Here is a 12,666-nt window from a genome sequence, read left to right on the forward strand (position 1 = left end):
ACCCGAGCATGCAGGGCACTGTCTGTGGCACCCAAGTGTGCAGGGCACTGTCTGTGGCACCTGAGTGTGCAGCGGAGTGTCTGTGGCACACGCGCGTGCAGGGCACTGTCTGTGGCACACGCGCGTGCAGCGGATGTGCTAAGGCAGGGCCAGGCTGGTGCGCGTCTCACTCCAGCACAGAAGAGCCCAGGAGGACCCGGCCTCGGGGCAGCTGCCCAGCAGAGGGCAGAGCCCTTTGCCAGGAGGAGACCGGCTGGGCTCAGCCGTGCCCAGGGCTGGCTGTGAGTCACATGGGCTGGGCAGGGCAGCACCTGGCTGTGTGAACCCATGAGCCCCAGCGCCCTTCGCTCGGCAGCACGGGGCACCTCCGAGCAGGCGCTGGGCTGGTGCCCGACTCCCCGGACTGCCCTGCGGCAACGTGCGCTGCTCTCTGGGGCTAGGTGCCCACCGACCACTGGCCCCCTTCACACACCTCAGCGCTCTCAGGCTCCCTGGCCCCACGTCCAATGGGGAAACTGAGGCACAGACCGGGACGGGACCTGCCCAGTGTCACGGAATCCCCCTGGTTGCCTCTTACCCCGACCCCCACGTCCTCCTCACCCCGTCGCAGAGCCCAGTTCAACCAGGACCGGGCCGGGGGGGGGGATGTCCTGGGGCTTTGCAAACTGCCCCCTCCACCCCCCGCAGCCCAGGGCTCGGAGCCACCGAACTGTTTGGAGTGCGACGTGCCCCATCTAGCGGGGGAACCCGGCACGACAGCCCCGTGGCTAGGAGCAGGGCCAGCTGGCGAGGCAGGGACTGGGCCCCCATTAGCCCACCCGGGGGCCAGGACGTGCTCTGCCTAAGGGGGCTGTGCAGGGCGGCTCGCACGGGGCCGTGCCAGCCGGTTTCCAGCAGGCCGGAGCAGAGAGACGCAGCCAGGCCAGGCCCAGATCGCTGTGCCCAGCCACACCTCGGCCCCAGGTCCCCCCCCCCCGCATGGCTGGGCACCCCCCCCCAGCAGCACCAGGACACCCCGAGAGCAGCTCTCTCCGCCCTGCCTGCAGCCCCGTCGGCCCCTGCTGGGGAGCTCACCGGCCCGTTGGCCGAGTCTGCCTGGCCGAGGGACCCGCACAGCGGTTTGGACCAGGCACCCGAGCAGGCACCTGCGGCGCCGTGCGTGGGCCCCGCTGGACGGCCCCGGGCACAGGACTCTCCCGGCCTCCCTGGCCAAGCTGCCTGTTCTCAGGTCCCGCTGCCACTGCCCGTCCCCAGCCTCCCTGGGCAAACGCGCCCGCAGCCTAGCCAGCCCCAGCCCTCGGGGGGATGCTCTGAACAGGCCCAGCCAGGGGGACCCTGGGGCACTGGGGCAGCCTGGGGGGCTCGCTCTGTGCGGGAGGGGCGGGTCTGAGACGCCGGGGGGGGCTGGACAGGACGGGGGGTCGGCCCCTGGCAGGCCCGGGGGCGCTTTGATTGGGCGGTTGGCACAGCCACAGGGCTGGTCGCCCAGGGACCGACGTGGGAGGCGCCCGAGGAGGGACCGAGGAGCCCAGGGGCTGGGAGGGGCGACACTCGGTGGGCGCCAGGGCTGGGGACGGGGCAAAGCCCCAGCGGATACGCTGCAGGGCCCCCCCCCGACAGGCCCAGAGCGGGTGGGACCAGCAGGGCCCCCCCAGTGCAAACAGCTGCGAGCGGAGAGGGAGGCCGAGCTTTACTGGGGCCCTGCCCCCCTCACACCTGCAGCTCCTCGTCCCGCTCCAGCGGGGGCCGGTGGCGGATCACGTGGCGCGTGGACACATCCAGGTAGTCGAAGTAGTTGAGTTTCAGCTTGCGCGCGATCCGCCTGCCCAGGAACTCCATGTGCTGGGGGGCAACAGGCAGGGCGGGGGCATGAGGCCGGGACAGGCGCCCAGGGGCAGCGGGAGGGGGGGTCCCTGTGGGGCGGGACATGAGGCCAGGCAAGGGGATCTGGACAGAGATGGGCGGATCCCCACCAAGCACCTGCCCCAGGGTATCTCCCCCTATCCTGGAAGGAGCCACTCAGCCTCCATGGCCCCTTCGCTGCCTGGCCTTGCCATGGGCCCTGGGAACATGAGCTCCCCCAAGCACCCACACACAGACACACTAGTCCTGAGAGAGCCCCATGCTCCAAAGCAGCCTCCCGGCCTGCCGACAACCTGTGCAAACTCACAGCAAAGGGGCTGGGCTATCAGGGGTTGCGGGTCGGGAGTGAGGGGCACTGGCAGAGCTGGGGGGGAGCCCAGGGCTGGGCTAGCAGGGGCTGCGGGTCGGGAGTGAGGGGCACCAGCAGAGCTGGGGGGACCCAGGGCTGGGCTAGCAGGGGGCTGTGTGTCGGGAGTGAGGGGCACCGGCAGAGCTGGGGATGGGGGAGCCCAGGGCTGGGCTAGCAGGGGCTGCGGGTCTGGAGTGAGGGGCACCGGCAGAGCTGGGGGATGCAGGGCTGGGCTAGCAGGGGCTGCGGGTCGGGAGTGAGGGGCACCGGCAGAGCTGGGGGTGGGGGGACCCAGGGCTGGGCTAGCAGGGGGCTGCGGGTCGGGAGTGAGGGGCACCGGCAGAGCTGGGGGACGCAGGGCTGGGCTAGCAGGGGGCTGCGTGTCGGGAGTGAGGGGCACCGGCAGAGCTGGGGGACCCAGGGCTGGGCTAGCAGGGGGCTGCGGGTCGGGAGTGAGGGGCACCGGCAGAGCTGGGGGACCCAGGGCTAGGCTAGCAGGGGGCTGCGGGTCGGGAGGTGAGGGGCACCGGCAGAGCTGGGGGGACCCAGGGCTGGGCTAGCAGGGGGCTGCGGGTCGGGAGTGAGGGGCACCGGCAGAGCTGGGGGACGCAGGGCTGGGCTAGCAGGGGGCTGCTTGTCGGGAGTGAGGGGCACCGGCAGAGCTGGGGGACGCAGGGCTGGGCTAGCAGGGGGCTGCGTGTCGGGAGTGAGGGGCACCGGCAGAGCTGGGGGACGCAGGGCTGGGCTAGCAGGGGGCTGTGTGTCGCGAGTGAGGGGCACTGGCAGAGCTGGGGGACCCAGGGCTGGGCTAGCAGGGGCTGCGGGTCAGGAGTGAGGGGCACCAACAGAGTTGGGGGTGGGGGGACCCAGGGCTGGGCTAGCAGGGGGCTGCGTGTCGGGAGTGAGGGGCACCGGCAGAGCTGGGGGGACCCAGGGCTGGGCTAGCAGAGGGCTGCGTGTCGGGAGTGAGGGGCACCGGCAGAGCTGGGGGTGGGGGGACCCAGGGCTGGGCTAGCAGGGGGCTGCGGGTCAGGAGTGAGGGGCACCGGCAGAGCTGGGGGACCCAGGGCTGGGCTAGCAGGGGGCTGCGTGTCGGGAGTGAGGGGCACCGGCAGAGCTGGGGGACGCAGGGCTGGGCTAGCAGGGGGCTGCGTGTCGGGAGTGAGGGGCACCGGCAGAGCTGGGGGACCCAGGGCTGGGCTAGCAGGGGGCTGCGGGTCGGGAGTGAGGGGCACCGGCAGAGCTGGGGGTGGGGGGACGCAGGGCTGGGCTAGCAGGGGGCTGCGTGTCGGGAGTGAGGGGCACCGGCAGAGCTGGGGGACCCAGGGCTGGGCTAGCAGGGGGCTGTGTGTCGCGAGTGAGGGGCACCGGCAGAGCTGGGGGACGCAGGGCTGGGCTAGCAGGGGCTGCGGGTCGGGGTGGTGGGGCTCTCTCTGATCTCTCCGGTTCACAGCGGGCTCATGGCTGCAGTGGCGCCAGGCACAGCACGTGGGCTGCAGCGTGGTGCCCGGCATGGCCCCCTGCCACGCCGGGAGGGCCGGGCAGGGGCTGGCCAGGCTGCTCACCTCGTACTTGTCCGACAGGCTGGCCAGGGCCAGCCCCTCCAGCCCGTGGCCGTTGATGATGAGGCTGTAGAAGCGTTTCCCGTAGGCTGCAGGACAGGCCAGAGGAGCCGGTGAGGGGCGAGAGTCCCGTGGGGGCGGGGGGGGGGGGGGGGGCTCTCTCCCCGGGCAGGGGCCGTACCGTCCGTCTGGGCCGTCAGCCGGACGAAGATCTGGTGCAGGGGCCCCTCCTCCCACAGCCGCCTCTTGATGTAGATCTGGTAGCAGCCCTGGAGGTGGTTGATGACCAGGTGCCGCTTGTGCATGGAGCTGAGGAGGAGCCAGAAGCCGACCAGGGTCCCGTAGACGAAGAAGCCGGAGTAATCCTGGGAGACCTGCAGGGACGGACCCAGGAGCCAAGACCCAGAGCCGGGGGGGGGGGGGGGGGGGGGGCTGGAGCCAGAGGCATCTGCTGGTCCTGGCTCCCCGGCTGGGGAAGTAGCTGGAGGACTCGGGGGGAGGGATCCCCAGTTATCTAGAACCCGCCCAATGGGGGGAATGGGAACAACACCCTTTGCCTGGCCCAGTACCAGCCCCGGGGGCCAGGCCGGCCGTGTGAGGGGCCCAGCCGGGGGGCTCTGGGGCACGGCCTGGGACCAGCCAGGGGCTCGCCTACCTTCTCACTCTTGACGTAGAAGACCCCACCCAGGACACAGATCAGGAAGATCAGGGCCCCCTTCCACAGCGTGTCCTTGTAATACTCCATGACGAACACTGGGGGCGATAGACAGAGCTCAGCATGGGGCCGGGCCGGGCCAGGACCCACCCTCCCCCGGGCCAGCCAGCAAGGCCCAGGGCACACTCACCACAGGGCGCGGGGTGGGGGGACGACCTGGGGCTGCCCCCGACAGGCTCAACCTGGGACCTTCAGTTCTAAGACTGGCCCCCTCTGTCCCCTGACCCACAGGGCCGAGCATACACCGGGCGCCCGTGGCAGGCTCTGCCCTTCGGCGAGTGCCGGTCGGTGTAAGGGGCTACGGGCAGGGAGGTCCCTGGGGCAGGCCGAATGCCAGCGGGTGCCGGAGCAAGGAAGCGGAACAGTTGCATGCTCTGGAGCAGGGAAAGCAGCGCATTTGTGGGTTCCAGGTCACATTCTGGAGCAGGGAAGGCAGCCATGTGCCGGTTCCAGAATGGGCTCTGCAGTGTGTATTGCAGAACAGTTGCATGCTCTGGAGCAGGAAGACAGGACAGGTGTGGGTTCTGGGGTGGGGAAGGCAGCAGTTTTTGGAGAACAGACAGAAGCAGGTTCCAGAGCAGGTTCTGGAGTGCAGGAGCCAGCATGGCTGTGAGTTCTAGAGTGGGCTCTGGAACGGGGAGGACAGACCATTGCTCTTTCGGAGAGGGGAAAGAAAAGTGTTTGCAAGCTCCAGAGCAGAGTCTGGAGCAGGGGAGGCTGGCTGGTTGTGGAGCTGGGAGGCCAACGCTTGCTAGTTTTGGAGTGGGTTCTGGAGCAGGGAAGGCAGGAGGCTTGTGGATTCTGGAGTGGGGCAGGTTGAACATTTGTAGGTTCTGGAGCGGGTGTGCAGAACATTAGTGGGTTCCAGAGCAGGTTCTGGAGTGCAGAAGGTGGTTTCAGGGCCCCTCTTCACAACACTACAACCCAGTGATGCTGCATCAGACACATCCTCCTGTGGGCGTCTCAAACACCTCCAGGAGCTTTGGGTGATGTGGGACCATGTACCCTGGACACCCCAGGGCCCAGCTTGCTGGGCCTGGTGCCGGGGCTGCTCCTCACCATTGGGCTGCTGCACCTGGAAGGGGTAATGCGTGTCCTGCTGCAGCCTGCGTGCCAGGCTCCTCTCCACGTTGAAGAAGCGGAGGTTCCAGAGCACGAAAGCGCCTCGCAGCATGGCTGCTCCTGGGAGGGGGGCGTCCGCCCACACCGACGAGAGCTGCCGAGGGAAGGGCGAGGAGCCGGTCAGTCAGCAGGGAAACGCACCCTGCCCTACATACAGTGAACCCTGGGATTCATCAGGCGCATGTCAGCAGTGGGGAAACTAAGGCACAGAGCGGGAACGTGTCTCGACCAAGGTCACCCAGCGAGTCGGTGGCAGAGCTGGGAATAGACCCAAGAAGCCAAGTCCCAAGTTAATAGCCCAGGTTGCCATCCGGGAGTATCCCAAAGGGCTCCACAGACTGTGCACAGCCACCACTTCCCTGACCATTGATATGCAGCCACCTCTGGGGTGGGATGCAGCAGCTGTTTAACAGCCGCTGCAACACCACACAACAGTGGGGGCAGGATAAGCCCCGTGTGATGTTATGAGTGTAATGTAATATTTCCTTGGAAGGTGACAGGGCCAGAAAGAGTTAATTACCTCCCAGACTGACCTGACCCAGGGCCGAGCTTTAGAGACTGGTTAGGAAGATCTGTAAATGACCAGAGCTTGGAAATGCAGCCGGCATTGCTAGAGGCAGAAGGGGAAGGTGTTTGCTCAGGTCTTGTGATGTAAGCAAACAAGGCTTGTCTATTGCTAGAGCTTTGATTCAAAGATCAAAAAAGAAATATTAACATTTATGATGATATTTGAGTGAAATAGTGTTATTGTCTATGTGTCTCTCTGAAGGTTGTGGTCACCTGTATCTGAACTGTTTAATGGATAAATTACCCTGTGCTACTTGCCAGGATGTTTGGAAGGAGAGTTGAGCCTGTTGTTTTCTCAGGCCAAGAGGCTGCTGGAAATGTATAAGAACCTGGGTCATGATCCTGCTTCATCTCAGATCTGCTCTGGGTTTCAAGAGGGGGAAACCTTAAGCCACAAGGATTGAGATCCCCAGTCACTGACTGGAGTCACCCTGAATATGGACATTGGACTGTAACCTCTGGACTAGTTAAAAAAGGACTTTTGGCAACTACAAGCTCATCTCTGCTGTGTCTGAACCTCAAGAATTGAATTCAAGTCTGTCTGTAGATTGATCTTTTAACCAACACTCTCTTTGTCTCTTTTCTTTTTTAATACATTTTAGCTTAGTTAATAAGAATTGGCTGTAGCGTGTATTTTGGGTAAGATCTAAGTTATAATTGAACCTGGGTGTGTGGCTGATCCTTTGGGATTGGAAGAACTTTTTCTTTTCTATGATGAGAGATTTTCAGGAATCATCATCATATCTGACAGGTGTGTCTGGCCAGAGGCCTGAGGCTGGGCACTTTAAGGGAACTGCGGGGTTTGGACTCTGAGTGCCCAGTGAGGTGCTACAGAAGCTGTTCTGAGCTGGTTGGTAAATCTACGTACTGGAATAACCACCAGCGTCTGGGGTTTGTCTGCCCCGTTCTGTTTGCAGTTCACCCTGATTGAGTGACCTCAGCTGGCTCCCACGGGCAGCACCGTCACACCCCGATCTACCTGAAAATACAGGGGGAACTGAGGCAGAATGGAATCCCCCGAGCTGGGCTTTGGCCAGGGCACCGGGGCGTTACAGATCCGCAGGGATCTCAAAGGCCCACAAGCAGCTAGCGCCTCGGACTCATCTCAGCCAAAAGAGCATCCCGCAGCGAGTGCCCCTAGCGGAGCTGACAGCACCCCAGCACCCCAGGGCCATGCTGGGACATTGAGGTCAGCGCTGACTCACAGAGGAGAGCGCCCCCTATCGAGCTCCCTGCAGCACAGCACCCCTAGCACCACCTGGGAGCCGGGGCTGGGGCAGCACCGAGAAGTCTCCCATCTAATAACTGAGCTGCCCCAACCCTCCTGAGCCGGTACGAGCTGAGAACATCCCAGCCCCAGCTCTGTACCCAGGGCCCCACCGCACAGAGCCCCCCGGTCCCAGCACTTGCCAAGTCGCCCTACCCTCAGGAGCTGGGGAGTCCCGGCTGGGGAACAGCGGGTCAGCAAGCCTGGTTCAAGGGCCTTGTCTGCGGCAAGGGAGGCTCAACAGCAGGGCCCTTGCAGGGGGCGGGGGGCACAGAGTGCACTGCTGCGCCATGGCGACCGGCCCCTGTGGGCTCTAGAACAGGCGGACAGAGCTCTAGAGAACCCAGGACACTGTTTCCAGGGCAACGGCACTCAGAGAAGGGCGGTGCCAAAGCAGGCCCTGCCCCCAGCCCCGTGCACCAGGCTCTAGAGGAGGGGCTGGGAGTGCAGGGGGCTTGGGAGGGACTAGCACCCAGACATTGGGCAGCCTGCGCATTGGCCTGTGGGGCTGGGGACCAGCCTGGCTCCAGCTGGCCCCCCGTGCTTCCCTCTGCGGCTCCTAGGGAGCCTGGCCTTTAAAAGCCAGGACCTCCTGGCTAAGCTCTCAGCTGCCAACATTTCAGCGGGAAGGTCCCAGGCACCCACTAGGACCCACCCCCGCTCAGCGGGCGCCCAGTGTGGCCAGGCCAAACAGCAGCTGCTGAGCAGCCCTTACTCCTGGGGGAACTGCACCACGGCGCATGTGCAGAATTCATGCCCAGTGCAGAATTTGCTTTTCTGTGCAGAAAGTGCCTGAGAAGTGCTGCAGTTCTGCCCTTCTTCCACCAGAGGCTGCTGTGGCGCCAGAACAGACAGTAACAGCTGACCACGTTGGAGTCATCACAGCCCCCTGCCCAGGGAGCCAGGTTAGGGGGCACAGGATGGGGGGGGCAGAGAGTCATGCACACGGGGCTGCTGGGGGGTCACAGAAGCTAGTGGGGTGACAGCACTGAGCCAGTGGCTGTGTGGGAGGGGGCTGCAGGGCCACATGGGGACAGAGGCAGAGGTACCTGTCTGAATGGGAGAGGCTTGGGACTGGCCAGGCTCTGCATGGGGGAAGTTCCCCAACAATCCCTCCAGGTTCACTCCGAGGCGCCTTCCCCCTCCTCAGCTCCTCAGTTACCCCCGACTCCCCCGTCTTTGCACGGCTTCTGGGGGCTGCGGGAAATCCGGTTCTGGGGTGTAGGTTAAAGGAATGATTACTCCGAGGTCTGTATTAATGCGCCTAGGAAGGAAACTCGGCATCTCTTTTTGTTGTCTGCGTTGTTACAGACACACTTGCTGACAGGTATTTTGAAATAAATTACCCAAATAATCTCACGGGTGTGATGACGATGTGTTATTTTGAAAAATAAAATATAATAAAAAAAATAAAAAATATAATAATTGGAGATATACCAATCTCCTAGAACTGGAAGGGACCTTGAAAGGTCATCAAGTCCAGCCCCCTGCCTTCACTAGCAGGACCAATTTTTGCCCCAGATCCCTAAATGGCCCCCTTAAGGATTGAACTCACAACCCTGGGTTTAGCAGGCCAATGCGCAAACCACTGAGCTATCCCTCCCCCCTGACTATGCAGAATTTTAAAATATTGTGCGCAGAATTTGTCATGTTCTTGGCACAGAATTGCCCGGGGGGTAACCCCGGGAGCCGAGGAGACCTGTGCCCCTGTGGCGGGCAGGGGAGGCTCACCTAGCCCATCCCCTAGTGACTTGAAGGGCCCGGGGGTCCCCAGGCCGCTGGCGAGGCAGGAAGGGAGGCACCGCGGTGGCCCCTGCTCTTGGCCTGCTCTGCGTAGCCCACTGGAGCCGAGCACCTGCCAGGCATGCAGCAGGCCACGTGACGGGGTCCGTTCTTGGGCGAGCTGGGACGATGCTTCTTCTCCCGGCCCCGGGGCCAAGCTGAGCGGGCGTCTCCCTGTCTCCCACTCTCCTATGGCCTGTGGGTGTGGCTGGGCCCTGCCCTGGGAGATCACAACCCTCTCGCCCAAGCAGTGTGTGTCTGACGCTGGACTCCCCTCCTGAGCGCCGCGCCCTGGTCTCCTCTCAGCCCTGCAGAGCAGCCGTTCTGGGCAGCCCAGTCTGCTCGGAGGGCCCAGGACCCAGGTGGCAGGAGAGGGTGAAGCAGACTCCCGAGAAGCCCCCCAGTGCAGGGGAGATCAGGGAAGTGGAGCTGGGCCCGGGGAGGGGGGCGTCCCCCGATGCCCCGGGGAGGGGACTTGCTCGGCCAGGTCCAGTCCGGGAGCCGGCCCCGCTGAGAAGGGGAGGCCCCTGGCTGGAAGCGGCACCCTGCCTAGCCATGGCGGGAGCAGAGATACCAGCCCAGAGGCGAGATGTGGGTCAGTGTACGGCGGGGGGGAGCCAGACCCAGGAGTCCCCAGGCGCGTGCACAACCCCTGCGTGGGGCTCTTAACTTTCCAATCCCTGAAAACTGAACACCGGCCCCGCCTTCCCCGAGGCCCCGCCCTCCCCGAGGCCCCGCCCCTGCCCCCTGCCCCCTCCCCCTGCACTCACCTGCCACCTGCAGAGCTGGGCTGAGAGGAGGTGATGTGCAGCCCGCCCAATTGCGGGTCAGTCCCTGGAGCGTGGGGCGGGGAGGGAAATCGAGGCACAGCGGGGGGGGGTCGGTCCCTGGAGCGAGGGGCGGGGAGGGAAATCGAGGCACAGCGGGGGGGGGTCAGTCCCTGGAGCGAGGGCTGGGGAAATCGAGGCACAGCGGGGGGGGGGTCGGTCCCTGGAGCGAGGGGCGGGGAGGGAAATTGAGGCACAGCGGGGGGGGGTCGGTCCACGGAGCGAGGGGCCGGGGAAGGAAATCGAGGCACAGCGGGGGGGGGTCGGTCCCTGGAGCGAGGGGCGGGGAGGGAAATCGAGGCACAGCAGGGGGGGTCGGTCCCGGGAGCGAGGGGCCGGGGAGGGACATCGAGGAACAGAGGGGGGGGGTCGGTCCCGGGAGCGGGGGGGCGGGGAGGGAAATCGAGGCACAGCGGGGGGCGGGGGTCGGTCCCTGGAGCGAGGGGCGGGGAGGGAAATCGAGGCACAGCAGGGGGTGGTCGGTCCCTGGAGCGAGGGGGCGGGGAAGGAAATCGAGGCACAGCGGGGGGGGTCGGTCCCTGGAGCGAGGGGGCGGGGAGGGAAATCGAGGCACAGCGGGGGGGGTCGGTCCCTGGAGCGAGGGGGCGGGGAGGGAAATCGAAGCACAGCGGGGGGGGTCGGTCCCGGGAGCGAGGGGCCGGGGAGGGAAATCGAGGCACAGCGGGGGGGGGTCGGTCCCTGGAGCGCGGGGCGGGGAGGGAAATCGAGGCACAGCGGGGGGGGGTCAGTCCCTGGAGCGAGGGGCCGGGGAAGGAAATCGAGGCACAGCGGGGGGGGGGGTCGGTCCCTGGAGCGAGGGGCCGGGGAAGGAAATCGAGGCACAGCTGGGGGGGGTCAGTCCCTGGAGCGAGGGGCCGGGGAAGGAAATCGAGGCACAGCGGGGGGGGGGGTCGGTCCCTGGAGCGAGGGGCCGGGGAAGGAAATCGAGGCCCAGCTGGGGGGGGGTCGGTCCCTGGAGCGAGGGGCGGGGAGGGAAATCGAGGCACAGCAGGGGGGGGTCGGTCCCTGGAGCGAGGGGCGGGGAGGGAAATCGAGGCACAGCGGGGGGGGGGGGGTCGGTCCCTGGAGCGAGGGGCCGGGGAAGGAAATCGAGGCACACCGGGGGGGGGCGGTCCCTGGCGCGGGGGGCGGGGAGGGAAATCGAGGCACAGCAGGGGGGGGTCGGTCCCTGGAGCGAGGGGCCGGGGAGGGAAATCGAGGCACAGCGGGGGGGGGGTCGGTCCCTGGAGCGAGGGGCCGGGGAGGGAAATCGAGGCACAGCGTGGGGGGGGGTCGGTCCCTGGAGCGAGGGCGGGGGAAATCGAGGCACAGCTGGGGGGGGTCGGTCCCTGGAGCGAGGGGCCGGGGAAGGAAATCGAGGCACAGCGGGGGGGGGTCGGTCCCTGGAGCGAGGGGCGGGGAGGGAAATCGAGGCACAGCAGGGGGGGGTCGGTCCCTGGAGCGAGGGGCGGGGAGGGAAATCGAGGCACAGCAGGGGGGGGTCGGTCCCTGGAGCGAGGGACCGGGGAGGGAACTCGAGGCACAGCAGGGGGGGGTCGGTCCCTGGAGCGAGGGGCCGGGGAGGGAAATCGAGGCACAGCGGGGGGAGGGAGTCGGTCCCTGGAGCGAGGGGCAGGGAGGGAAATCGAGGCACAGCGGGGGGGGGGGTCGGTCCCTGGAGCGAGGGGCCGGGGAAGGAAATCGAGGCACAGCGGGGGGGGGTCGGTCCCTGGAGCGAGGGGCGGGGAGGGAAATCGAGGCACAGCGGGGGGGGGTCGGTCCCTGGAGCGAGGGGGGGGGAAATCGAGGCACAGCAGGGGGGGGTCGGTCCCTGGAGCGAGGGGCCGGGGAGGGAAATCGAGGCACAGCGGGGGGGGGGGTCGGTCCCTGGAGCGAGGGCTGGGGAAATCGAGGCACAGCTGGGGGGGGTCGGTCCCTGGAACGAGGGCTGGGGAAATCGAGGCACAGCTGGGGGGGGTCGGTCCCTGGAGCGAGGGCTGGGGAAATCGAGGCACAGCCGGGGGGGGGTCGGTCCCTGGAGCGAGGGCGGGGGAAATCGAGGCACAGCCGGGGGGGGGCGGTCGCGGGCGCGAGGGGCCGGGGAGGGAAATCGAGGCACAGCGGGGGGGGGGTCGGTCCCTGGAGCGAGGGGCCGGGGAAGGAAATCGAGGCACAGCGGGGGGGGTCGGTCCCTGGAGCGAGGGGCGGGGAAGGAAATCGAGGCCCAGCTGGGGGGGGGGGTCGGTCCCTGGAGCGAGGGCGGGGGAAATCGAGGCACAGCGGGGGGGCGGGGCAGGCAGGTACTCTGGAGCCCGGTGCGGGCGCAGCCGGTGCGGTCAGGCCGGGGCGGGAAGGGCAGCAGTAGCCGAACAGACCCGCGGCGCCAGGCCCAGCAGCAGCTGCTCTTCCCGCCCCCTGGTGGCGGAGGCCGGTTACTGCAGGTAACTGGACTGTAGCATCCCCTCGGCTGTGCCGCCAGCTTCCCTTCTCCACCAGATGTTCGGGTCGAAAACCGGCCCCCTGGCCAACCCCCCCGCCCCGTATCCGGCCATCGTCTCAAGTGGGGTCAGCCCGGGCTGACCGCCAGGGTCACTGCAAGAGGGCTGGCCGGG

The 12,666-nt window shown here is 66.5% G+C and overlaps 1 protein-coding gene across 1 annotated transcript; it reads right to left on the minus strand.

The window, feature by feature from the left end:
* Window positions 1-1,710: 1,710 nt before the first annotated feature.
* LOC123365187 (transmembrane protein 249-like) lies at window positions 1,711-7,737 on the minus strand. Its single transcript, XM_045007862.1, has 6 exons — window positions 7,602-7,737; window positions 5,549-5,705; window positions 4,430-4,527; window positions 3,956-4,148; window positions 3,778-3,863; window positions 1,711-1,842 (listed from the first exon to the last, which is right to left on the minus strand). The coding sequence occupies exons 2-6, from the start codon at window positions 5,661-5,663 to the stop codon at window positions 1,711-1,713; spliced, it is 624 nt and encodes a 207-aa protein (XP_044863797.1). The 5' UTR covers window positions 5,664-5,705; window positions 7,602-7,737.
* Window positions 7,738-12,666: the final 4,929 nt, after the last annotated feature.

This window comes from Mauremys mutica, chromosome 2, assembly GCF_020497125.1.
Source record: "Mauremys mutica isolate MM-2020 ecotype Southern chromosome 2, ASM2049712v1, whole genome shotgun sequence".
NCBI lineage: Eukaryota > Metazoa > Chordata > Testudines > Geoemydidae > Mauremys > Mauremys mutica.

Bases quoted from the DNA above. Each gene is read 5' to 3' on its own strand.
- LOC123365187 (XM_045007862.1), bottom strand. From the start codon at position 5,663: ATGCTGCGAGGCGCTTTCGTGCTCTGGAACCTCCGCTTCTTCAACGTG. The intron at 4,528-5,548 runs GTGAGGAGCAGC...TATCGCCCCCAG, and splicing joins CCAGGTGCAGCAGCCCAATG to TGTTCGTCATGGAGTATTAC. The intron at 1,843-3,777 runs GTGAGCAGCCTG...GTTGCCCCCCAG, and splicing joins GCCTGTCGGACAAGTACGAG to CACATGGAGTTCCTGGGCAG.